The sequence below is a fragment of the Anomaloglossus baeobatrachus genome, chromosome 2, assembly GCF_048569485.1.
Source record: "Anomaloglossus baeobatrachus isolate aAnoBae1 chromosome 2, aAnoBae1.hap1, whole genome shotgun sequence".
Lineage (NCBI taxonomy): Eukaryota > Metazoa > Chordata > Amphibia > Anura > Aromobatidae > Anomaloglossus > Anomaloglossus baeobatrachus.
Window position 1 is genome coordinate 135,033,541 of NC_134354.1, and position 26,483 is coordinate 135,060,023.

The 26,483-nt window shown below is 48.4% G+C and overlaps 1 protein-coding gene across 1 annotated transcript in view; it reads right to left on the reverse strand.

The window, feature by feature from the left end:
- BAZ1B (bromodomain adjacent to zinc finger domain 1B) overlaps nt 1–26,483 on the reverse strand; it is a 129,716-nt gene that overhangs the window by 67,772 nt on the left and 35,461 nt on the right. Inside the window, exons 4-7 of the mRNA XM_075335360.1 lie at nt 18,180–18,381; nt 16,786–16,907; nt 14,556–14,753; nt 11,278–12,922 (exon numbers count right to left, since the gene is read on the reverse strand). Coding sequence (XP_075191475.1) covers nt 11,278–12,922; nt 14,556–14,753; nt 16,786–16,907; nt 18,180–18,381 — 2,167 coding nt within the window. The remainder of the gene's footprint in view (nt 1–11,277; nt 12,923–14,555; nt 14,754–16,785; nt 16,908–18,179; nt 18,382–26,483) is intronic.

Consider the following 26,483-nt stretch of genomic DNA (forward strand, 5'->3'; position numbering starts at 1 on the left):
CAGCAAGTCTGGCCGGTCTGGTAGTGCCCACGGTTGGCCTACCGCGAGATGCCACAGATCCGGATACCACGACCTCCTCGGCCAGTCTGGAGCGACGAGGATGGCGCGGCGGCAGTCGGACCTGATCTTGCGTAGCACTCTGGGCAACAGTGCCAGAGGTGGAAACACATAAGGTAGCCGGAACTGTGACCAATCCTGAACTAAGGCGTCTGCCGCCAGAGCTCTGTGATCGTGAGACCGTGCCATGAAAGCCGGGACCTTGTTGTTGTGCCGGGACGCCATTAGGTCGACGTCCGGCATCCCCCAGCGGCGACAGATCTCCTGAAACACGTCCGGGTGAAGAGACCATTCCCCTGCGTCCATACCCTGGCGACTGAGGAAGTCTGCTTCCCAGTTTTCTACGCCCGGGATGTGAACTGCGGATATGGTGGAGGCCGTGTCTTCCACCCACCTCAGAATCCGCCGGACTTCCTGGAAGGCTTGTCGACTGCGTGTTCCGCCTTGGTGGTTGATGTATGCCACCGCTGTGGAGTTGTCCGACTGAATTCGGATCTGCTTGCCTTCCAGCCACTGCTGGAAGGCTTGTAGGGCAAGATACACTGCCCTGATTTCCAGAACATTGATCTGAAGGGTGGACTCTTGCTGAGTCCACGTACCTTGAGCCCTGTGGTGGAGAAAGACCGCTCCCCAGCCTGACAGACTCGCATCTGTCGTGACCACCGCCCAGGATGGGGGTAGGAAGGATTTCCCTTTCGACAATGAGGTGGGAAGCAGCCACCACCGAAGAGAATCCTTGGCCGCCTGAGAAAGGGAGACGTTCCTGTCGAGGGACGTCGACCTCCCGTCCCATTGGCGGAGAATGTCCCATTGTAGTGGACGCAGATGAAACTGCGCGAAAGGGACTGCCTCCATTGCTGCTACCATCTTCCCTAGGAAGTGCATGAGGCGCCTCAAGGGGTGCAACTGGCCTTGAAGGAGAGATTGCACCCCTATCTGTAGTGAACGTTGTTTGTCCAGCGGAAACTCCATGCCAAGATATGTTAGCGATTGGGCCGGGGTCAGATTTGACTTTGAAAAGTTGATGATCCACCCGAAACTCTGGAGAGTCTCCAGCGCAACGTTCAGGCTGTGTTGGCATGCCTCTTGAGAGGGCGCCTTGACAAGCAGATCGTCTAAGTAAGGGATCACAGAGTGTCCCTGAGAGTGCAGGACTGCTACTACTGCTGCCATGACCTTGGTGAAGACCCGTGGGGCTGTCGCCAGACCGAAAGGCAGAGCTACGAACTGAAGGTGTTCGTCTCCTATAACGAAGCGTAGAAAACGCTGATGCTCTGGAGCAATCGGCACGTGGAGATAAGCATCCTTGATGTCTATTGATGCTAGGAAATCTCCTTGAGACATTGCGGCGATGACGGAGCGGAGGGATTCCATCCGGAACCGCCTGGTTTTCACGTGCTTGTTGAGCAGTTTTAGGTCCAGAACAGGACGGAAAGACCCGTCCTTTTTTGGCACCACAAACAAATTGGAGTAAAAACCGTGACCTTGCTGCTGAAGAGGAACAGGGATCACCACTCCTTCTGCCTTTAGAGTGCACACCGCCTGCAGAAGAGCATCGGCTCGGTCGGGAGGCGGAGACGTTCTGAAGAATCGAGTCGGAGGACGAGAACTGAACTCTATCCTGTACCCGTGAGACAGAATGTCTCTCACCCAACGGTCTTGGACCTGTTGCAGCCAAATGTCGCCAAAGCGGGAGAGCCTGCCACCGACCGAGGATGCGGAGAGCGGGCCTTGGTAGCGGTTCCTCCGGCTGTCTTTTTTGGGCGTGACTGAGCCCGCCAAGAATCTGAGCTCCTCTGATCCTTTTGAGACCTTTTGGACGAGGAGAATTGGGACCTGCCCGAGCCTCGAAAGGACCGAAACCTCGACTGTCCCCTCCTCTGTTGGGGTTTGTTTGGTCTGGGCTGAGGTAAGGATGAATCCTTACCCTTGGATTGTTTAATGATTTCATCCAATCGCTCACCAAACAGTCGGTCACCAGAAAATGGCAAACTGGTTAAGCACTTTTTGGAAGCAGAATCTGCCTTCCATTCCCTTAACCACAAGGCTCTGCGTAAAACCACGGAGTTGGCGGACGCCACTGCCGTACGGCTCGTAGAGTCCAGGACAGCATTAATAGCGTAAGACGCAAATGCCGACATTTGAGAGGTTAAGGATGCCACTTGCGGAACAGATGTACGTGTGACAGTGTCAATCTGCGCCAGACCAGCTGAAATAGCTTGGAGTGCCCACACGGCTGCGAATGCTGGAGCAAACGACGCGCCGATAGCTTCATAGATGGATTTCAACCAGAGCTCCATCTGTCTGTCAGTGGAATCTTTAAGTGAAGCCCCATCTTCCACTGCAACTACGGATCTAGCCGCAAGCCTGGAGATTGGAGGATCCACCTTGGGACACTGGGTCCAGCCCTTGACCACGTCAGGAGGGAAGGGATAACGTGTATCCTTAAGGCGTTTGGAGAAACGCTTATCTGGATAAGCGTGGTGTTTCTGGACTGCCTCCCTGAAGTCAGAGTGGTCCAGAAAGAAGGGAATTTTGTTTACTTACCGTAAATTCCTTTTCTTCTAGCTCCAATTGGGAGACCCAGACAATTGGGTGTATAGCTACTGCCTCCGGAGGCCACACAAAGTATTACACTTAAAAGTGTAAAGCCCCTCCCCTTCTGCCTATACACCCCCCGTGGGATCACGGGCTCCTCAGTTTTAGTGCAAAAGCAAGAAGGAGGAAAGCCAATAACTGGTTTAAAAACAAATTCAATCCGAAGAAACATCGGAGAACTGAAACCATTCAACATGAACAACATGTGTACCCGAAAAAACAAAAATCCCTAAGAAAACAGGGCGGGTGCTGGGTCTCCCAATTGGAGCTAGAAGAAAAGGAATTTACGGTAAGTAAACAAAATTCCCTTCTTCTTTGTCGCTCCTAATTGGGAGACCCAGACAATTGGGACGTCCAAAAGCAGTCCCTGGGTGGGTAAAATAACACCTCGTGATAGGACCGTAAAACAGCCCTTTCCTACAGGTGGGCAACCGCCGCCTGAAGGACCTGTCTACCTAGGCTGGCGTCCGCCGAAGCGTAGGTATGCACCTGATAATGCTTGGTAAAAGTGTGCAGACTCGACCAGGTAGCCGCCTGGCACACCTGCTGAGCCGTAGCCTGGTGCCGTAATGCCCAGGACGCACCCACGGCTCTGGTAGAATGGGCCTTCAGCCCTGAGGGAACCGGAAGCCCAGCAGAACGTTAGGCTTCAAGAATTGGTTCCTTGATCCACCGAGCCAAGGTGGATTTGGAAGCTTGCGACCCTTTACGCTGACCAGCGACAAGGACAAAGAGTGCATCCGAGCGGCGCAGGGGCGCCGTGCGGGAAATGTAGATTCTGAGTGCTCTCACCAGATCCAACAAATGCAAATCCTTTTCACATTGATGAACTGGATGAGGACACAAAGAAGGTAAGGAGATATCCTGATTGAGATGAAAGGGGGATACCACCTTAGGGAGAAACTCCGGAATCGGGCGCAGAACCACCTTGTCCTGGTGAATCACCAGGAAGGGAGATTTGCATGACAGCGCTGCTAGCTCGGACACTCTCCGAAGAGACGTGACCGCTACTAGAAAAGTCACTTTCTGTGAAAGGCGAGAAAGGGAAACATCCCTCATAGGCTCGAAAGGCGGCTTCTGGAGAGCAATTAGAACCCTGTTCAGATCCCAGGGCTCTAACGGCCGCTTGTAAGGAGGGACGATATCACAAACCCCTTGCAGGAACGTGCGTACCTGAGGAAGTCGTGCTAGGCGCTTCTGAAAAAATACAGATAGCGCTGAGACTTGTCCTTTAAGGGAGCCGAGCGACAAACCTTTTTCCAAACCGGATTGTAGGAAGGAAAGAAAAGTAGGCAATGCAAATGGCCAGGGAGAAACTCCCTGAGCAGAACACCAAGATAAGAATATCTTCCACGTCCTGTGGTAGATCTTAGCGGAGGTTGGTTTTCTAGCCTGTCTCATGGTAGCAATGACCTCTTGAGATAATCCTGAATACGCTAGGATCCAGGACTCAATGGCCACACAGTCAGGTTCAGGGCCGCAGAGTTCCGATGGAAAAACGGCCCTTGAGACAGCAAGTCTGGTCGGTCTGGTAGCGCCCACGGTTGGCCTACCGTGAGGTGCCACAGATCCGGGTACCACGACCTCCTCGGCCAGTCTGGAGCGACGAGGATGGCGCGGCGGCAGTCGGACCTGATCTTGCGCAGCACTCTGGGCAACAGTGCCAGAGGTGGGAACACATAAGGTAGCCGGAACTGCGACCAATCTTGAACTAAGGCGTCCGCCGCCAGAGCTCGGTGATCGTGAGACCGCGCCATGAAAGCTGGGACCTTGTTGTTGTGCCGGGACGCCATTAGGTCGACGTCCGGCATCCCCCAGCGGCGACAGATCTCCTGAAACACGTCCGGGTGAAGAGACCATTCCCCTGCGTCCATACCCTGGCGACTGAGAAAGTCTGCTTCCCAGTTGTCCACGCCTGGGATGTGAACTGCGGATATGGTGGATGCCGTGTCTTCCACCCACGTCAGAATCCGCCGGACTTCCTGGAAGGCTTGCCGACTGCGTGTTCCTCCTTGGTGGTTGATGTATGCCACCGCTGTGGAGTTGTCCGACTGAATTCGGATCTGCTTGCCTTCCAGCCACTGCTGGAAGGCTTGTAGGGCAAGATACACTGCTCTGATTTCCAGAACATTGATCTGAAGGGTGGACTCTTGCTGAGTCCACGTACCCTGAGCCCTGTGGTGGAGAAAAACCGCTCCCCACCCTGACAGACTCGCGTCCGTCGTGACCACCGCCCAGGATGGGGGTAGGAAGGACTTTCCCCTTGACAATGAGGTGGGAAGAAGCCACCACCGAAGAGATTCCTTGGCCGCCTGAGAAAGGGAGACGTTCCTGTCGAGGGACGTCGACTTCCCGTCCCATTGGCGGAGAATGTCCCATTGTAGTGGACGCAGATGAAACTGCGCGAAAGGGACTGCCTCCATTGCTGCTACCATCTTCCCTAGGAAGTGCATGAGGCGTCTCAAGGGGTGTGACTGGTCTTGAAGGAGAGATTGCACCCCTGTCTGTAGTGAACGCTGTTTGTCCAGCGGAAGCTTCACTATCGCTGAGAGAGTATGAAACTCCATGCCAAGATATGTTAGCGATTGGGTCGGGGTCAGATTTGACTTGGAAAAGTTGATGATCCACCCGAAACTCTGGAGAGTCTCCAGCGCAACGTTCAGGCTGTGTTGGCATGCCTCTTGAGAGGGAGCCTTGACAAGCAGATCGTCTAAGTAAGGGATCACAGAGTGTCCCTGAGAGTGCAGGACTGCTACTACTGCTGCCATGACCTTGGTGAAGGCCCGTGGGGCTGTCGCCAGACCGAAAGGCAGAGCTGCGAACTGAAGGTGTTCGTCTCCTATAACGAAGCGTAGAAAACGCTGATGCTCTGGGGCAACCGGCACGTGGAGATAAGCATCCTTGATGTTTATTGATGCTAGGAAATCTCCTTGAGACATTGCGGCGATGACGGAGCGGAGGGATTCCATCCAGAACCGTCTGGTTTTCACGTACTTGTTGAGAAGTTTTAGGTCCAGAACGGGACGGAAAGACCCGTCCTTTTTTGGTACCACAAACAAATTGGAGTAAAAACCGTGACCTTGCTCCTGAAGAGGAACAGGGATCACCACTCCTTCTGCCTTTAGAGTGCACACCGCCTGCAGAAGAGCATCGGCTCGGTCGGGAGGCGGAGACGTTCTGAAGAATCGAGTTGGAGGACGAGAACTGAACTCTATCCTGTACCCGTGGGACAGAATGTCTCTCACCCAACGGTCTTGGACCTGTGGCAGCCAAATGTCGCCAAAGCGGGAGAGCCTGCCACCGACCGAGGATGCGGAGAGAGGAGGCCGAAAGTCATGAGGAAGCCGCCTTGGTAGCGGGTCTTCCGGCTGTCTTTTTTGGGCGTGACTGAGCCCGCCAAGAATCTGAGTTCCTCTGATCCTTTTGAGTCCTTTTGGACGAGGAGAATTGGGACCTGCCCGAGCCTCGAAAGGACCGAAACCCCGACTGTCCCCTCCTCTGTTGGGGTTTGGTTTGTCTGGGCTGAGGTAAGGATGAATCCTTACCCTTGGACTGTTTCATGATTTCATCCAAACGCTCACCAAACAGTCGATCACCAGAAAATGGCAGACTGGTTAAGCACTTTTTGGACGCAGAATCTGCCTTCCATTCCCTTAACCACAAGGCTCTGCGTAAAACCACGGAGTTGGCGGACGCCACTGCCGTACGGCTCGTAGAGTCCAGAACAGCATTAATCGCGTAAGACGCAAATGCAGACATTTGAGAGGTTAAGGATGCCACCTGCGGAACAGATGTACGTGTGACCGTGTCAATCTGTGTAAGACCAGCTGATATAGCTTGGAGTGCCCATACGGCTGCGAATGCTGGTGCAAACGACGCGCCGATAGCTTCATAGATGGATTTCAACCAGAGCTCCATCTGTCTGTCAGTGGCATCTTTGAGTGCAGCCCCATCCTCCACTGCAACTATGGATCTAGCCGCAAGCCTGGAGATTGGGGGATCCACCTTGGGACACTGGGTCCAGCCTTTGACCACGTCAGGGGGAAAGGGATAACGTGTATCCTTAAGCCGTTTGGAGAAACGCTTATCTGGATAAGCGTGGTGTTTCTGGACTGCCTCTCTAAAGTCAGAGTGGTCCAGAAAAGTACTTAATTTACGCTTGGGATACCTGAAATGGAATTTCTCCTGCTGTGAAGCTGACTCCTCCACCGGAGGAGCTGGGGGAGAAATATCCAACATTCTATTGATGGACGCTATAAGATCATTCACTATGGCGTCACCATCAGGTGTATCCAAATTGAGAGCGGTCTCAGGATCAGAATCCTGATCAGCTACCTCCGCCTCATCACACAGAGAGTCCTCCTGCTGGGACCCTGACCAGTGTGATGAAGTCGAGGGCCGCTCATAGCGAGCTCGCTTAGGCTGTCTGGGACTGTCGTCCGTGTCCGAGCCGTCACCCTGGGATGCATGGGACACCCCCGGAGCCCGGAGCTGTTCCAACTGAGGGGGACCAGGGAGCAATGATTCAACAGTGCCCATGGTCTGAGTTACTGGTCTAGACTGCAAAGTTTCTAGAATTTTAGTCATAGTCACAGACAATCTATCAGCAAAAACTGCAAACTCTGTCCCCGTCACCTGGACAGTATTCACAGGAGGATCTCCCTGGGTCACCTCTAGCAGAGGCCCCGGCCGAGCAGTTGCCACAGGGGCCGAGCACTGCACACAATGGGGGTCAGTGGAACCTGCCGGTAGAGTAGCCTCACATGCGGTACAAGCAGCATAGAAAGCCTGTGCCTTGGCACCCTTGCTTTTTGCGGACGACATGCTGTTGTCTCCTCTGAGCAATCTAGGAGGGTATATAGCCAAGAATCACCAGCGACCGTACAGTGCAATGTATAGCATGCAAGCATAAAAATACAAATGTACACTTCGGCATTAGTGGGGTCAGCACCAGAGGTGCCGCTTACCGCCCGCTCAAACGCGGGTGTGTGGTCGCCAGAATCCCGTGTCTGGGTCTCCCAGAACTTGTCTCCCCTCTCCAGCTCAGACTGCACGCAGGAATGGCTGCCGGCGTTCTGTGAAGAGGGGCGGACTCAGACAAAGTGCGGGAAACTGGCGTCCCACTGTGCCCAGTGTGAGGGCTGGAGTATGTAAAGTAGACTCCAGCCCTCTGCGCTGACATTCTGCACAGCGTCCCGCCCTTCCCCTGACTGGCAGGCCTGGGGGCGGGAACGAAACGAAACTAGGCCGCAAAAGCCGGGGACTCGAGTAATAAGCGCGGCCGTCATACATGCACGGCCAGCGCGGAAGTCCCCGGCGCACCACAAGTCCCAGCCGCGCCGCAGCGTAAACTGACAGCAGCGGCCGGCGCGGCAGTTCCCAATACATAGACTCACTCAGCAGAGCTGTAGTGAGTAGTGGCACAAGCGCGCGGCGCTGTTGTCCCCGGCGCACTAACACACCCAGCAATGCTGCAGTGTGTCTGCGTCTGTATGGGGACACAGAGTACCTTGATGTAGCAGGGCCATGTCCCTGACGATACTCAGCTCCATATCCAGCAGATTCCCCAGGGGCTGTGGATGGAGCACGGTCTCAGTGCCTGGAGACCGGTAAAATCCCACTTCACCCAGAGCCCTAAGGGGGATGGGGAAGGATGCAGCATGTGGGCTCCAGCCTCCGTACCCGCAATGGGTACCTCAACCTTAACAAACACCGCCGACAAAAGTGGGGTGAGAAGGGAGCATGCTGGGGGCCCTGTTATGGGCCCTCTTTTCTTCCATCCGACATAGTCAGCAGCTGCTGCTGACTAAACAGTGGAGCTATGCGTGGATGTCTGACCTCCTTCGCACAAAGCATGAAAACTGAGGAGCCCGTGATCCCACGGGGGGTGTATAGGCAGAAGGGGAGGGGCTTTACACTTTTAAGTGTAATACTTTTTGTGTGGCCTCCGGAGGCAGTAGCTATACACCCAATTGTCTGGGTCTCCCAATTAGGAGCGACAAAGAAAGTACTCAATTTACGCTTGGGATACCGGAAATGGAATTTCTCCTGCTGTGAAGCTGACTCCTCCACTGGAGGAGCTGAGGGAGAAATATCCAACATTCGATTGATGGACGCTATAAGATCATTCACTATGGCGTCACCCTCAGGTGTATCCAGATTGAGAGCGGTCTCAGGATCAGAATCCTGATCAGCTACCTCCGCTTCATCATACAGAGAGTCCTCCTGCTGGGACCCTGACCAGTGTGATGATGTCGAGGGCCGTTCCCAGCGAGCTCGCTTACCGTCTGGGACTGTCGTCCGTGTCAGAGCCTTCACCCTGGGATGCATGGGACACCCCCGGAGCCCGGAGTTGTTCCAACTGAGGGGGACCAGGGGGCAATGATTCAACAGTGCCCATGGTCTGAGGTACCAGTCTGGACTGCAAAGTTTCTAGAATTTTAGTCATAGTCACAGACAATCTATCAGCAAAAACTGCAAACTCCGTCCCCGTCACCTGGACAGTGTTCACAGGTGGTTCTCCCTGGGTCACCTCTAGCAGAGACCCCGGCTGAGCAAGTGCCACAGGGGCCGAACATTGCACACAATGGGGATCAGTGGAACCTGCCGGTAGAATAGCCTCACATGCGGTACAAGCAGCATAGAAAGCCTGTGCCTTGGCACCCTTGCTTTTTGCGGACGACATGCTGTCCTCTGAGCAATCTAGGAGGGTATATAGTCAAGAATAGCGACCGTACAGTGCAATGTATAGAATACAAGCATAAAAGTACAAATGAACACTTCGGCGCTAGTGGGGTCAGCACTTCAGGTGCTCCTTACCGCCCGCTCAAAAGCGGGTGTGTGGTCGCCAGAATCCCGTGTCTGGGTCCCCCAGAGCTTGTCTCCCTTCTCCAGCTCCGACTGCACACAGGAATGGCTGCCGGCGTCCTGTGAAGAGGGGCGTACCGTGGGCGTGCCTCAGACAAAGTGCGGGAAACTGGCGTCCCACTGTGTTCAGTGAGGGGGCTGGAGTATGCAAAGCAGACTCCAGCCCTCGGCGCTGACGTCCTGTACAGCGTCCCGCCCTTCCCCTGACTGGCAGGCCTGGGGGCGGGAAAGCAACGAGACTAGGCCGCAAAAGCCGGGGACTCGAGTAACAAGCGCGGCCGACAATAAGCACGGCCAGCGCGGAAGTCCCCGGCGCACTACAAGTCCCAGCCGCGCCGCAGTGTAAAACTGACAGCAGCGGCCGGCGCGGCAGTCCCCAATACATTAACTAACTCAGCCAAGCTGTAGTGAGTAGTGGCACAAGCGCGCAGCGCTGTTGTCCCCAGCGCACTAACACACCCAGCAATGCTGCAGTGTGTCTGCGCGCGGTCTGTACGGGGACACAGAGTACCTTGACGTAGCAGGGCCCTGTCCCTGACGATACTCAGCTCCATATCCAGCAGATACCCCAGTGGCTGTGGATGGAGCACGGTCTCAGTGCCTGGAGACCGGTAGGATCCCACTTCACCCAGAGCCCTAAGGGGGATGGGGAAGGAAAGCAGCATGTGGGCTCCAGCCTCCGTACCCGCAATGGATACCTCAACCTTAACAAACACCGCCAAGAGTGGGGTGAGAAGGGAGCATGCTGGGGGCCCTAGTATGGGCCCTCTTTTCTTCCATCCGACATAGTCAGCAGCTACTGCTGACTAAACAGTGGAGCTATGCGTGGATGTCTGACCTCCTTCGCACAAAGCTTGAAAACTGAGGAGCCCGTGATCCCACGGGGGGTGTATAGGCAGAAGGGGAGGGGCTTTACATTTTTAAGTGTAATACTTTGTGTGGCCTCCGGAGGCAGTAGCTATACACCCAATTGTCTGGGTCTCCCAATGGAGCGACAAAGAAATTTATTGTTAAGTGGGTTACTCATTAAGCAAGGTACCACTGTATAATTTTTAATCTAAAGATTACATTTCAATTATATCCCTCTCTTTACTATCTATAACACACACTGCTTTAATTCATTTTTCATCTATAGATTATATTGTTTTCTAGACATGATTATGGGGGGAGGGTATTTATAGGGAGGATTTACAGGAGTCATACGAACATGGAACTCCTCTCAGAAGAAGACCCACTGATTGTTTTAACATGCTTTGACCTGTGCAGGGGTCATTGTGCACAGAAGGAGGTGGTAGTGGTCCACAACCAACTATTAACACTAGAAGTCCCAGGAATTTCGAGCTTCATAAGGTTCCAATGGTAGAAATGTTAAATGACCCCTCTCTGGGACTTCTAGTGTTAAGCCTTTCATGACTAGGCTATTTTCCCTCTCATATTTCTTCTAGAGCCATAACTTTTTTATATATATTTCTCTGTGCACATGTCAGGGCTAGGGCTCAGCGGACCCGGAGTGTAGAAGTCTGGATCCACGCGGCTGCGGGCTGAGAAAACCAGCCCCCAACTGGCGTTATCTTGGCTGGGTATCAATATTGTGAGGGACCGCACGTCGGGTTTTTTTTATTTTATTTAAATTTAAAAAAAACAAAAAAAAGTGAGATGATTCATCCCTATTAATATAATGCATTCCCCTTCTTCACTCTTACAAAGCTACTGAAACTAGCAGAGTCTCAAACCCCTTTGCGGCAGCATGGTTACCTTTTGTAAGTTTATCATATTGCTCCTTCTCTTTCTTGGCCTGCATGGCTTGTAGCCTCCTGCTCTTCACAGCACTGATCATATCTTCAGCCTCGGCATCTGCAGTTTGTTCAGTTTCCTTCTCCTTTTCAATTTTTTTGGGCAATTGCTTGGCCTGAGGATCCTCATCTTTACCTTTGACTCCTTGCTCTTTTTTCCTTTGTTTTTCGGCCCGTTTCTTATCATTTTCCTCTTTCAGCATTGCCAACCTCTCCTTCCACAGCTCTCCTGTATGCTGCTGCTGTTCTTCCACATGGTCCTGAACAGAGTAGGTCATGAGGATGCGGTGGCAGACCGCGGCCAGGATATGAAGTTTTTCTTCTGTGGTGAGCTCAAAAAACTCAGAATTTTCCAGTTTCCCCAAGAACTCGTCTTCAACTTCATCATCCTGGAAAACGGCAGATCCTTCGCTCTCCTCATCTCCTTTGTCAGAAACGTCACTTTCTCCAGCTGGAGAATCGGACTTCCGGAGACAAAGCCGAACAAGCTCAGAAGCAGAATGCAAGGTAAGCGGGATTTCAGATAGCCTCATACCCAGCTCTCCATAGTCTTCTGCAATCTCATCTTGAAGGAGGGTCTGTAAAAGCACAACAAGCACTCTGTTCAGATACATAAATCCACCCTTTTCAGCAGCAAGGGCCTCCATTAAGGAAACTGCAGTGACCGGGTACTGGCCATCTGGGAGCAGCAAGTCAGAATAACAGCTTAGAAATTCTACCACCATAGCTACATCACCAAACAGGGCATTGGGTAAACCTTCAGGAGTATCAACCAGCTTAAAAGTTGGCAGGTTCTTGCCAGATAATTCCCGATCCTCAAACCGTTTCCGTTTTTCTTGCCTCTCTTGTCTTTCTTTCTGCTTGCGTTCGCGGGCTTTTTCTTTGATGCGAGCCTTTAATGCCTCCCGCTTCATCCGCATATGCTCCTCTTTTTCTGCCTCCGTCATCAAAGCCCAGCGCTTACGCTCCTCGAGAAGCTCGTACCGCTTCTGCACCAGTTCTCTGAGCTCATCCGGGAGCCTCTCTCGGTCTTCATCAGAAAGAAGTCGGGTCGCCCTTGAGATGAGAGCGGAAACGGCACCTTTTCTGTCTTCACGATTCTTGTTGTCACGGTAGTAAGAAATCAGATGGAGAGCTGTGGCTGAAAGTCGTTTGTGTGACTTACTTGCTGACTTGGGAGTAGAGGAAACAGTTTTTGATGTCCGAGAAACTTTTGGGGAACCCTTTGCCATATCAAGTAATGTCATCTGCTTAAGTTTAGAATTTTTTATGTTCTTTTTAGGAGAACGAGCGCTGCCAGACATTTTCTGCCCATTCATAGCATTTTTCTTTTTGCTTATTATGACATTTTTCTTGAAACTAGCTTTCACTTTGGAAGGACTCACGATCTTCATTAACTTTTGGAGCTCCTCTTCAGTATATTTCCCTTTTAAGGGAGAGCCAGGGGATAACTTCTTTAGGTTTACTTGACACCATAAAGTTGGACTGAGTGGGGATTTTGTGCCCTTTAATGCATTTTTATCGTTTTTTGCCTTTTTTGCTAGCCTTTGCTCAGGAGATCCTAAATTCTTCCTCTTCGTTGCTGGAGTTGGAATTGAAGTCATATACTACAATGCAAAAAGAAAATATATCTGTCACATTACACAGATGGTGATACATTAATGTACAGGTCTTCATTTACAGTAATTATTTTCTGCTCACTCATATGCTAACAGTGGAGATCTCAAGACAATGTTACATGGTGGCAAACAGGTGCATGCCAGTATAAAAGCCAGCACCATCAGGAACAATGGCAGAAAGGCATTTCAACCTCTGTGCTTCCATACAGACCAAGAGACCTCTACACAAAAGATCAAGCACATAAGTGGGGCCTATATATTATGTACCATATAGTGCATGTATTATGGGGCTCTGCTACACTGGATTCTTGGGGTAAACAAGAAAAAAAAAAAACCTCCAACAGTTTGGATTCAATCTAAGGTAGTGTGCCAAGGTAGGCTAATATACTGTACTTTTCGTTTTATAAGACGCCCCCCAAATTTAGAGAGAAAAAACAAAACAAAACAGAAAAAAAAATGGGGTCCGCCTTGTAATCCGGTCCTGTCTTACCGGGAGGGTGGGGGCGTCAGCAGTGGTGGAGCGGGGTCACAGGAGGCAGGGGTGGAGTAGGGCAATTCTGTGGGCGGTGCAGCGGGTGTCCAAGATGCTCGCTGCAAGCACTGTGAGGCAGGAAGAGCATCTAGAAACGGTCAGTGATGAGGGCTTCAAAGAAATGGCGCCCGGAGTCTGCCCACGCGCAGATGGAGCTCTTCACCTACTGGCAAGCAGAGATCTCATCTGCGCACTCGCCATCTCCAGGCGCCATTTTCCTTAAGTCCACTGCAGGGAGATCAATGGGCCGAAGGTGGTGCAAGTGCAAATGAGCCTCTTGAGCCGAGACCTCCATATGCGCACAGCGCAGCGCCGACATGGTCATAATGGCAGCCCCTGCTTCACAGCCCGCAGCATCTCCCCTGCCTCCTGTGACCCCTCTCCACCACCCCCAGTAAGCTACATTCGGATTATAAGATGCACCCCTCATTTTCCCTCCAATTTTGGGGAGGAAAAGTGCGTCTTATAATCTGAAAAATACAATACATGAGCCAGTTAAAAAGAGAGATATCTCAAATCTACAGAATCCAACAAAAGATTTTAGTATAAACCAATGGCACATTTTCAAGTTGGCAAAAAAAAAAGAAAAAAAAAAAGGAAATACATATCTTGTATGTCCGAGAAACTAATCAGTCAATTGTGCAGCTCGGGGCAATGTAAAGGGAATCTGTCAGAACCATCCACCCACCCAAACTGTTCATAATGTCATTTTGCCAAATAAAAAAAAAATTCACCCATAACCCATGCAACCTTTCTCCTGAAAAATAGCTGCTTATTCGAATGCATACGCTATTGAGGTATAAGTGCTCAGGGAGCGTCAGCACTTTCCAAGACTCTACCTGTTTGGCAATTGAATCATGTCCATTCATCAAACATGAGTGACAATGCACAATACGTCTTCTGTCCTGACTGCAGGGACTTGCTTTTCTAAGCGGTCAGGTGGGGGGGGCAGTGGTTGGAGTTTGTATTGTTATAAACTGAAAATCGTTCATTAAAAAGATTTTTAAAAAATGGCTTACGTTTTCACGAGACTACTATGGGTAAAATCTTATGGAAAGACGTTAATACAAGGGCATCTGTGTTACTTACTTTATGAGGATCCAGTAAAAAGTCACTAAACTTGCTGGGCAGAGTGTATTTTTTGACCAGATCATCCTCAACCACCCAGGGAGCGTTCTCCCCAGTGCCCAGTCTCAGTGAGTTATGGCGGATGAAGTATCGAAGTATCTCTTTATTTGGAGGGCGTTCAGAGCGGTATAGGCTGTCCACAGGAACCAGGCTGATAATCTGCAGAACAGACAAATTCTTAGTAGGCCACAATATAGCACGTGCAAGGTTTGTTCTCATTTCTAAGTTTTGTTCAGGTATTTGTAGTCAGAGGTCTTCACTGGAGCACTTTCATCTCGGAGGATTAGAGTCTGGGCAGAAAGGTGCTGCAAGCTACAGTTGCTTGGATTACCACCCGAGGGATTTACCTTACTCATATATATCACATTGTTTCTTGTGTTACTGAAGGAAGCACCCGAGAAAAGAGGGTTTTTGGATTTAGAAAAAAGAACTGGTCACCAGATTTGGCAACTATAAGCTGCGGCCACCACCACTGAGCTCTTCTATACAGTATTCTGGAATGCTGTATAGGTGAGCCCAGACCGTGCTGTATAATGTAAAACACTGAGAATACTCACCTAAGGGGTGGTCCGATTGATGCCGCTGCTCTCCGGTCTGGCGCCTCCTATGTGCTGCTATCTCCGTCCGCCTTCTAACCAACCCAATGTGGATGACGAGTCGAGTCTACATCATCCACACAGGCAGACATTGAGGTCCTGCGCAGGTGCAGGGAAAGGTTACAGACTGCTCGCGCATGCGCACTACAATACTTTGATCTGCCATGCTCAGGGCAGATCATAGTGCGCCGGCTAGTGTGCATGACAGACGCATCATGCACACGGGCCTCAGAAGAAGGATGACTGCGATCATCACAGAGAGGAGGCACTGGACCGGAGAGCAGCGACACCAATGGGACCAAACAGCCCCATAGGTGAGAATTATAAAAGGGTTTTGTTTACGTTTTAGACAGCGGCCTGGGCTCTTTTATACAGCATTTCCAGAATAAGAGCTCAGCGGTGATGGCTGCAGCTTATAGTTGCCAAATCTGGTGACAGGTTCCCTTAAATGTAAAATCCCTTTCTCATAGCCTTTATTATTAGGGGGACACAACACCCACCCTTTTGTTTATGTTGACTCCTTGTGTGTGGTTTTCTTTTCTTTTTTTTAAAGCTTCTTTTGCTTTTCTCACTAAATGAATAGCTGGGTTACCAGTAGGCAGGTGTAACATGCTGAGGAGCAGACTTTTTTCCTAAGGTTGAAATTCTTTGTGTCATCCTCCTGGTGACTGTAGTGTGTCCCCCAATAAAGGCTACGAGGAAGGGATTTTACTGCAATTCTACAAATTCTCATTTCTCTGAAATGCAGGTGTGAGAAAAATCTACCCAGCTGCAATTATGCATTCAGGTTTTGATTCATAATGCATGTAGCTTGTGCATCCCAGAAGTACGCAACTGGGCTGGAAAGGATTAACCACAACAGTGGTCTCTGCACCCGACCGTCAGCTCAAATTTGAGTGTAGTTGGGCACTTCAGATGTCGACCTGATGACCCAATTCCAAATCTGCTAGAATTCTGGTGCATTGAATGTATGTGATGTTACAGAATAAAGCAATTTACAATAAATGTGTGTGGGAACATTCTTGGCTGGCACTCGAATGCCGGTATCCTGGGTGCCTCTAGCGATTAGAAGGCTCACACAACGTTATGAACTTAGGGGTACTTTGCACGTTGCGACATCGCTACTGTGATATCGTTGGGGTCAAATAGAAAGTGACGCACATCCGGCGTCGGTAATGAAATCGCACGTACGACAGGGGCGGGTACTATCGCACTCGGCATCTGCTAGCGATGTTGCAGCGTGCAAAGTACCCCTTAGTCACTAGGCCTCGCATAATGTCATGTAATTATTATGCCCCTGCATTGTATGACAAGCTGCCAGCCAAGGATGTTTACCCTGTCCTGATCTGGTTTCCAATAGGAGGAAGACACTGGGCCAGAACAGTCCAAATATTTTTGCTTATCTCTAGTTTCTAATGTGAGAAAACCTGAATCTCACACACATTAACCAAACCTCTAAAGTAAATAGTCATGCAAAATCAATACAACGGAAATTCAGACAAATGGCGATTAATAATAATTTTAGAAGAAAAGTGCTATCTTGCCAAAATCAGATATACCGCAGAAATGAGTGATGCATGGAAGTGCAGTCTCACCTTATCTTCATTCAGCAATTTCACATCATATTTGTGTGGCAGAAATTTAGGTGGAGCCCATTTTTTCTCTTCCTTCTTCAGGGTTACAGGGAGTTTACGAGGAGAGCGCCTCGCTCTGTCACCTGAAAAGAAAGGTTAAATAAAAATCACCACCACACACTAAAGAACAATTCTAAATCATTAGAGGAGCACACGATATTACTGCTTGCTAGCGTGGTTGTGAATCCATTCACACAACCTGGTCCACCGACCCTTACCTTATGGCATCCACAGCTCTTGAATAGCCAATCCTGGCTCTAGTCAATAATGCGCTGCATAATTCATCCATAGAAGCTATTGGTGAGATGTTCTGCCTATACGCCTCAATTCTCAAATCTACCCAAGATTTGTATTTGATCAGTTGTGCCTAATTCTTAGATAGTGTACACAAACTAAACCGTCTCAAAGTGCATCAGATTTATCACAATGCTGTTTGATAGGGTTATAAAACCTCCAGCTTAAGTTTACACCACTTATTAGTTGGCTTACTTTATGCCAAAAATTTGCAACAAAACATCAAGGCATATTGCCATGTTAAAAGGGTTGTCCACTACTTTGACATTGATGGCCTATCCTTAGGATAAGTCATCAATCTCTGATTGGCCGGGATCAGACACGCACCACCTCCACCGATCAGCTGACCTCTATCCCAGCAGAAGGAAATACTCAACCCCGGAGCTGCTCAGTCTTCTGATAGTGGCCGTGTACTGCACATCCGCCTCCCATTCTAATCAAAAGGAGGCAGATGTGCAGTGCCCTGCCGCTATCAGAAGACAGCAGCTCAGGAACTGAGCATTTCCGGCCACCTGCTGCTGCTGATGCGACAGAGATCAGCTAAATCGGTGGGGGTTTGGGGTGTCTGACCCTGGTCGATCAGACATTAATGACCCATCTTAAGGATATCCATCAACAACAAAGTAGTGGACAACCCCTTTAAGTCACAGTCCTTTTGAGGTGTGGCAGAAATACGGTGCAAGTCATGAGACAAATCTTTTGGAACAGTTAGCTTAATAAACCTCCCTCAATGTGTGGGAAATAAAAAGTGAGCCTAACAATGAAATATGGAGGACAACCAGTAATTTCAACCTTGGCCGATTCACATAAGAGAAGCAAAGAGAAATCCATTAGAAGTAGCATAAACTAATGGAAATAAGACAAATAGACAGAAAAATCCATAGGGTCACCAGGCTGACTTACCTTGGAGTCTATAAAAAAGGGACTCCAGTTTTTAGATCATGTAGATAAATTAATGAAGGTGCTTTTCAGGTAAAATGACTACACTCCAAAAGGGAAGGCCTCCCATCCAGACAACATGGCAGTTTTATAGTGGTAGAACTAAACATTGGCTAACTTACTGTCTCTCAGAGCACTCAGACTGTCTCTCCGAGCGGGTTCTTCCTTAATCTGGTTATCCTGGGCAACCTTACTAGAGTTCTCTTTATCGCTGGATGGAGAGTCACAAGCCCCTTCAGTCTTCTTCTCTGTATTGGATTGTTCATCATTCTCGAGAGGATGAACCTTTACAATTTTGACTCGCAAATATTGTTCAGGAGCCATCTGAGTGGAAAAACATTTATTGGTTACACACCACAAGTGAAAGCAATTCTTTTCCAGCTATTTCTTAATTCTGCTTCCCAAAGTTCACAGTAAGGCTTGGCTCACATTTATCCTGCGCTCTACGCTGAGCGCTTTTAATGGGGATTGCGTGTAAGTCTCTGAAATACATGATTCAGATGGAACCACTGGATCCATTCACTATAATAAGGCGCCAAAGGCACTTTGGACTACGTAAGGCCTATGAGCCGGCGGTGTTCGTCATTTTAGCCATGCACAAAAGGAATGGGGGAGCACGGTTTATGCATTACTGAATAGAAGCCAAATGAAGCCCAAAATGACTCCATCTACCTCATAATGAATGGATTAATTATGGCTTCCACCTGAACCACATATTTCAGAGGATTAAATGAACCACTAAAGTTTAGATTATAGCACAGGATAAATGTGAAACAAGCCTAAAAGCCTAGTATTCCAATAGGTTATATACCCCAAAATAGTACAAACCTTAAAAAAAAAAAAAAAAAAAAAAAAAAATCACCCCCCTTTTTGCCCCGTTGAGAACAACCCCCCCTCCCAAAAATTTGGTATCATTCCGTTCAGAAATGCCCGATCAAAATATAAAAATCAAAACATCGCATCAGCCCAAAAATATTAAAAACATAAAATTAAAAACAGTCACTGAGCCCCAGATCCCGAAAACTGAGAACGCTACAAATCTTGGAAAATAGCTACAGAAGGGTTTTTTTTGTTTGTTTGTTTTTTTTAAACATTTTTGAAAAAAAATAATTCACCACTTAGTTAAAAAGTAAAAACTATATGTTTGGCATCTACGAACTTGTACTGCCCTGGGAAACCATAATACCAGGTCACTTTTACTATATAGTGAACATAATAAAATAAATATTTCACTGCACTTGAAAATTTTTTGTTCCTCGTTATACAATGTGGCAGAATGAATGGGGTTATTGAAAAGTACATGTCGTAGCATAAAAAACAAGCCCTCTCATGATGGAAGAAGGGGGAAGGGGGGGGGGGGACAAACTGAAAAATCACCATGGGTGAAGGGGTTAATAAATGGGGTGCAAGTCTCCAGAAGTACAAGTTAGGAACTACAATAGCCTAGTTGCAATTTCACTCTGCAAGATCCACTGTGTATTTTTGCTAACAGTGGAGACAGAAGCATGGCTACATCTGTAGATGAATTCCCAGAAGGAGGTGGCGTTTCTGCTGTTCTGGCACTTGGAGGCTCTGCAAATGGTTAACGTAAACCACTCCAAGAAAATCTGCAACCCAAAAGTGAAACAGCGCTCCTTCCTTCTTTGTTGAGTCCTGTTGTGTGGCTAATCAGTAATGCACAATCACATATGGTATATTGCCATGTTCAGGAGAAAATGAGTAACAGATTAGGGGGGCACTTTTCACCCTTTTCCCATTGTGAAAGTTTAAAATTTGGGGCTAAAAATTTTTTGTGGTAAAAATGTTTTAAAACCCTGTTCAACCCCTATAGAATCATTATACTCACAGCCCCACTAGATTAATTCACTGAGGGGTGTAGTTCGGGGAGGGTCACTTGGATGTGAGGCGTGGGTTTCCGTGACTGCAGGGTCTCTGTAAATGTGACACGGCACCTGCAAACCATCCCAGCAAAGGCTGCACACCAATATAGCATGCCTTCCCTTAGCTGTGTCCCTCAATAAAGGCTCCAAGAAATATTTTATGGCAAGTACCCACAAACTTCTCTATCGCTTCATTATGGGAAGCAGGAGACCATGACACATGTCCTAAAGTAGTCTCAAAAAGGTGGACACAGCATTGTACCCTCAAGTCTTTGCTTGGACCACTGCGGTTTACAGGACCCTTCTACGGAGGTTCACATCTGAGGCGTAGGGGTGAATCTTGTAGAATTTTGTGAAGTTATGAAATACCAGACAGGTAGCAGCCTTGCACAACTGCGAAACGGGGCCCTGATGAAGGATGGCCCAGGAGAACCCCCCCACTGCACGAGTGGAGTGGGACGTGACCGAGTGTGAGCGCACGCTGTCCTTTATCCAGTACGTTTTCAAGACGATAGACTGGATATAGAAGTAGAAAGTCCTCTGTGATCACTGTTCAGAAAAACAAAGTCAGTTTGTCTGAAAGATACCGTCCTGGATGTAGAGGCAGAGTGCTCTCCCACGAGGGCCAGCTTATGAAGCAACCATTCCCGAGTGGGGAGAAGGAGATTGACAAAACAAAGGGAGCACCATGTCCTTATTAAAAGTGAAACAAGGAAAAACCACCTTAGGGAGAGAGGATGAAGTTGGATGCAAAACCACCTTGTCCTGATGGAACACCAGATTTGGGGGGGGCAGAAGAGGGCCTCAAGTTCGGACACTCATAGCGGTTTTAAAGGGGGCCTACAAAAGGACATCCAGAATGAGGTTCAGTTCCCAAGGCTCTACTGGGAGGTTGGTAAGGTGGCACAGAAGGTGCAACCACTCTTAAGGAAGATTCGGACCTGTAGACAAGATGCAAAACTTTCTCAGAAGAGAATGTAGAGCCCCAACCCTTGAGAGCGCTAAGAGACAACCCATAATTAAGACCAGACTGCAGGAAGGACAGCAGGGAAAGCAAGGTAGACCATGGGAACGGTCTTATTTGTTTTGCACCAGCAGAAGAAGCCCTTCCATGTGCGATGGTATATGAGAAAAGAATCAGGTCATTCAGACCTTGATCATGGTCTGAATGACCTGATTGGAGAGACCAGAACTGCGGTTTTAAACAGCCATGCTGTTAAATTCAGCGACTGAGAATTCTAGTAGAACAGGATACCTTGCCAAAAAGGACATCTGGAAGGTCTGGGAGTCTCCAGGGGGGAGGGATTTCCTTCTGGACGTGCCCTAGCTCTGCTTACCAAGGCCTACTCGGACGGGTACTACTTCCACCTTGATCTTCCTGACCAGACTGAGAATCACCGGTAGAGTAGGCACCAGATCTAGAAGGGAGACCTCAGAGCAGGGGTGGGGAAAATTGCCAGGGGTTCGTAGTCGATTGCGCGATATGGACACGAACTGGGGAACCTTGTAGGTCAATTAGACAACATCAGACCGACATTTCGCTTGTCCCCAATCTAAGGCTGAATGTCGTCAGGTTTAGGACCGAGTCGCATGCAGTTAGTCCCTCTCTGCTAATAAATTCGGCAGCCCAGTGGTTCACGCCGAGAACGCGTAGTGCCAAGATAGCTAGTACATTTCTTTTGGCCCGTAAAAGGTTCAGAGAAACTTCTAATATCACTGCTCAGCTTAGAGTTCCTCCTTGATAGTTGATGTATGCCACGGCAGTGGTGTTGTCTGTCTGGATGCAGATACAACAGCTGAAAAGAAGTTCCAGAGAGCTAAGGGGATTACTCAGAGTTCCAAAACATTGACAGGAAGAAATGTTTCTTGGGCAATCCATCATCCCTGTACCACAAGTTTCTGGAAGACTGCTCTCCAGCTGGGAGGAGACGAACGTCCGTTGTTGCAATCTGCCAGTGAAGTGGATTTTCCAAAAAGAACATATCCATTTTTCCAGAGAGACCTCTTGATCTTGGAAGGAAGTGCTATTGGCCGGTCCAGGGAGTGAGTGGACTTGCCCCCTTCAGCTTTTTGTCCTATCCATATGGGACAAGTGAGGAACTGAGAAAATGTGAGTGCTTTCATTGCAGCTACTATATTTCACGGAACGCTCCTGCAGAAAGAGCATAGAGAGGGACGTCAGAGAACGAATTCCTCTTAGAAGGGCAGAGTGCTCATCTTTGGGCAAGAAGACTCTAGTGCACGCAGTGTGAAAGAGCATGCTGAGGAGAACAATGCGTTGGGCCAGGATTAGATGTGACTTTGCTTTGTTGATTATGAAGACAAGAGTGTCCATTTTGATCAGCAAACTGTCGACATGCTGAGGGGGAAGGCGCTTTGATCAGAATGTAGTACAGGTAAGGGATCATGAGCATGCCTCTGGTCTGAATAATGGCCATGCCTGCTATTGTGATGACCCTGGGCGCTGCAGTTAGAGCAAACGGCAGCACTGTGAACTAAAAATGAAAATCCTGAACTGCAAAATGCTGGAATCTCTAATAGGATGGAAAACTGGGTTCTGTGCACATTAGAAATCCTGGATGTCCACTGAACATATGAACTCCTTGGACCCCACGGAGGCCATCAATGAGCAGAGCGACTACATACTGAAGTGGCGGAGGCGCACGATCTGGTTCAGTAATTGAGGTCCAAGATGTGACTGATGGATCCATCCATCCTTCTTTGGGACCACAAACAGGTTTGAATAGAAAGCTTAAAAACGGAAGGAATGGGAATAATGACACTAGACCTGAGGAATGAATCGATGACCATGAATAAGCCAGGTATGATAGGATTCGAATAAGTGAGTGGAAAACTATTTTGTAGCTGTCGGAAACAATGTCCTGAATCCAAGCATTGTCTACTATGGAAGGGCCATTTGTCCCAGAACCGGAGGAGATAAGGCTACTTTCACACTTGCGTTGAACGGCATCCGTCACCATGCGTTGTGTAACGCATGTGACGGATGCCTTGCAAAAAGTGTGATAATAAAGGCCACGGATTCCAGTGAAATAACGCGTTGCGTTAAGTTTTCTTTAGCAGAGAGAGCCCTCATCTTCACCGCAAACATCCCGACATCACCGCACTCAAAGCTTCTTTTCCTTTAGTAAGCCGTTGATCATCAAGCAGTATAAGATGACTTGGGTCGTGCGGAGCTGCCGCCGCACCACCGTGCGGAGCTGCCGCCCCACCTACACCCCACCTACTGTCTCCTCCCCAAAATCCTTTAGGATGTAAGCCCGCAAGGGCAGGGCCCTCTTCCCCCTGTGCTAGTCTGTCTATTGTAACGTGTACATGTATTCTGTATGTAACCCCCTCATGTACAGCACCATGGAATCAATGGTGCTCTATAAATAAACAATAATAATAATAATAATAAACAGCTGCCAGAAGAATTTCATTTTCCAATAGCGGTGTCTCTCTCCGTTTAAGGCTACTTTCACACAGTTTTTTTCCATCAGGCACAATCCGTAAAAAAACGGATAAAACTGATCCGGCGCCGGATCAGTTTTATCCCTATTGATTTGTATTACCGCCGGATTGTGCCTGATGGCCTTGCGTTGCTTCCGGCTTTTGCCGGATCCGTCGAAATTGGCTAAAGCGGCAGCCGGATGGAACGTCTCTTGTGACGGTTTTGGTCTCTGACAAAAAACCGCATCGTGCCGGATCCTGCGCGATACGGCGTGGTTTATAATGGAAGCCTATGGACGCCGATCCGGCGTAATGCGGAAAAAAAACGGATGCGGCCTCCGGATCCGTTTTTGTAAACTGAGCATGGTCCAATTTATTAAAACAAAACGGATACAGCAAAAAAAAAAAAGACGACTCGAATGCAAAAAACTGATGCGCCGGATCTGTTTTTTGACGGACCAGGTATACCAGAACCATAAAAGAAAGGATCAGGGGCATCCGTTTTTGCATATTCTGCGCCGGATCCGTTGCATCAGGCGCTCGCCAGATTATGCCTGATGCCAAAAAACTGATGTGTGAAAGTAGCCTAAGCCTCCTCTTTGGGACAGGCAAAATAGCAAGTTCTTCCACTCCTTTATGAAAATGCCAGGAGTTAAATCCTCAGCTTGTACTTTTTTTAGTCACGGTAAATGGGTGATTAAGCAATTCCTTCAATTCAGCCACCTGTGTCCATTGACCTTCATTTAATGTTACTTGAGGGTTCACCATATCTATAAGAAACGATTTTAGTTCAAGCTATTGCTCAGTCATTAAACAAGTGCTCCATCACCGAGTGTCTTTATCAACAATTGCCCCTTTCCCAGCACATTTCTTCAAGATGGAATCAATTTTAGGGGTTCTGGCGGCAATAACCAACTTCCTCACTTTTCCAATCAGATTTCTAGCATGTCCGCCCAGTTTCACACATCCGGATTTTCGCCAGTTTCGCGGATGTGGCGCAAGCTAGTACAGTACGATACAGTACAGTGGCAGCGACACAACTTCCGGGTTACATGCTCCGGTCACATGAAAGCATGTGACCATCGTTTATCGCGCTGCCACTGTACTGTATACACTCTACTGGAGTGCACCGCATCCACCAAACCGGCGAAAAGACAGATGTTTGAAACCGGGGTCCCTCTTGCAGACTCTCTTATTGCCAGCTGCAGTGTGTGCACAACACAGCGCATGTGATGAATATGAAAGTATTTTGAAGCAGGATCAACAAGATCATCTAATCCTAAAGTATCATTTTGCTGTTCTTCTGTTGTAATATCTGTTTGTTCCTCAGTTACATGAGCAGCACTGTGGTCTTCCATCTCACACATACTGAATGCTAAATGTTCTTCTAGCTGTTATTCATTACTCTGATTCATCAGTTTAATTGTACTTATGTTTGAAGCATTGTCCGTTACAATGGCAAGAACCTGTTCTTTTTTGCATTCCTAATCTTGCAGAACTTTTTCCACTAAGGCCTGGAGAAACTGGCTGGTGTGATGAGCTTTACTATCAAAACTGCCAGTGTCTTACTAACAATTTCTTGTCACAAACATATCGACCATTGATGGCAAAATAATTCAGTGAAATGCAGTGACTCTGGGCATCCCAGCAACGGCAATGGGTGACAAGATAGGACATTCAGACACAGCGTGTTGTGAGGATCCTCACAAAGAATGAGCAGTCAGTTTGTGTGGTGTTTTTCTAATCTGCTTTTGCTATTGAAATCATTATTTATGAGCTCAAAAACCTTTCAGGTGATGCGGTTTTTTAAAAAGCTGATCTGCTTTTGCAGCTGACAAACGTATCCTCAAAAAAACACAGCAAAAACGCTGTGTGTGAATGTAGATCAGGAATAGTATAGACATTTATAGGACATTTCATAACTTTCCCAAATTCCTATAAAAAAAATTTTCATCACACTTTGCATTGCACTACTGTCCCCAATTTATTATATATTTTAGGAGTCGAAGTCGGTGCATTTTATACCGACTCCACAGCCCTGCGAGAGGTGTACTGTTTTCCCTCCCTGTAGATCTCACATTTTATAAAAAGGGACCATAGGTTCTCTATGGGGTTCAGATCAGGTGAACAAAGGTGGCCATGTCATTATTTTTTCATCTTTTAGACCTTCATTGGCCAGCCACACTGTGGAGTAGTTGGACACATGTGATGGAGCATTGTCCTGCATGAAAATTATGTTTTTCTTGAACGATACCGACTTCTTCCTGTACCACCGCTTGAAGAAGTTGTCTTCCAGAAACTGGCAGTAGGTCTGGGAGTTGAGCTTCACTCCATCCTCAACCCGAAAAGGTCCCACAAGTTCATCTTTGATGATACGAGCCCATACCAGTACCCCACCTCCACCTTGCTGGCATCTGAGTCGGAGTGCAGCTCTCTGCCCTTTACTGATCCAGCCTCTGGCCCATCTATCTGGCCCATCCAGAGTCACTCTCATTTCATCAGTCCATAAAACCTTTGAAAAATCAGTCTTAAGATATTTCTTGGCCCAGTCTTGACGTTTTATCTTATGTTTCTTGTTCGAAGGTGGTAGTTTTTCAGCCTTCCTTATCTTGGCTATGTCCCCGAGTATGGCACACCTTGTGCTTTTTGATACTCCAGTAACGTTGCAGCTCTGAAATATGGCCAAACTGGTGGCAAATGGCATCTTGGGAGCTTCACGCTTGATTTTCCTCAATTCATGAGCAGTTTTTTTGCTCCTTTTTTGCCCAGCACGCTTCTTGCGACCCTGTTGGCTATTTGCCTTGAAACACTTGATTGTTCGGTGATCACGCTTTAAAAGCTTGGCAATTTCAAGACTGATGCATCCCTCTGCAAGACATCTCACAATTTTGGACTTTTCAGAGCCCGTCAAATCTCTCTTCTGACCCATTTTGCCAAAGGAAAGGAAGTTGCCTAATAATTAAGCACCACTTATACAGTCATATGAAAAAGTTTGGGCACCCCTATAAATGTTAACCTTTTTTCTTTATAACAATTTGGTTTTTTGCAACAGCTATTTCAGTTTCATATATCTAATAACTGATGGACTGAGTAATA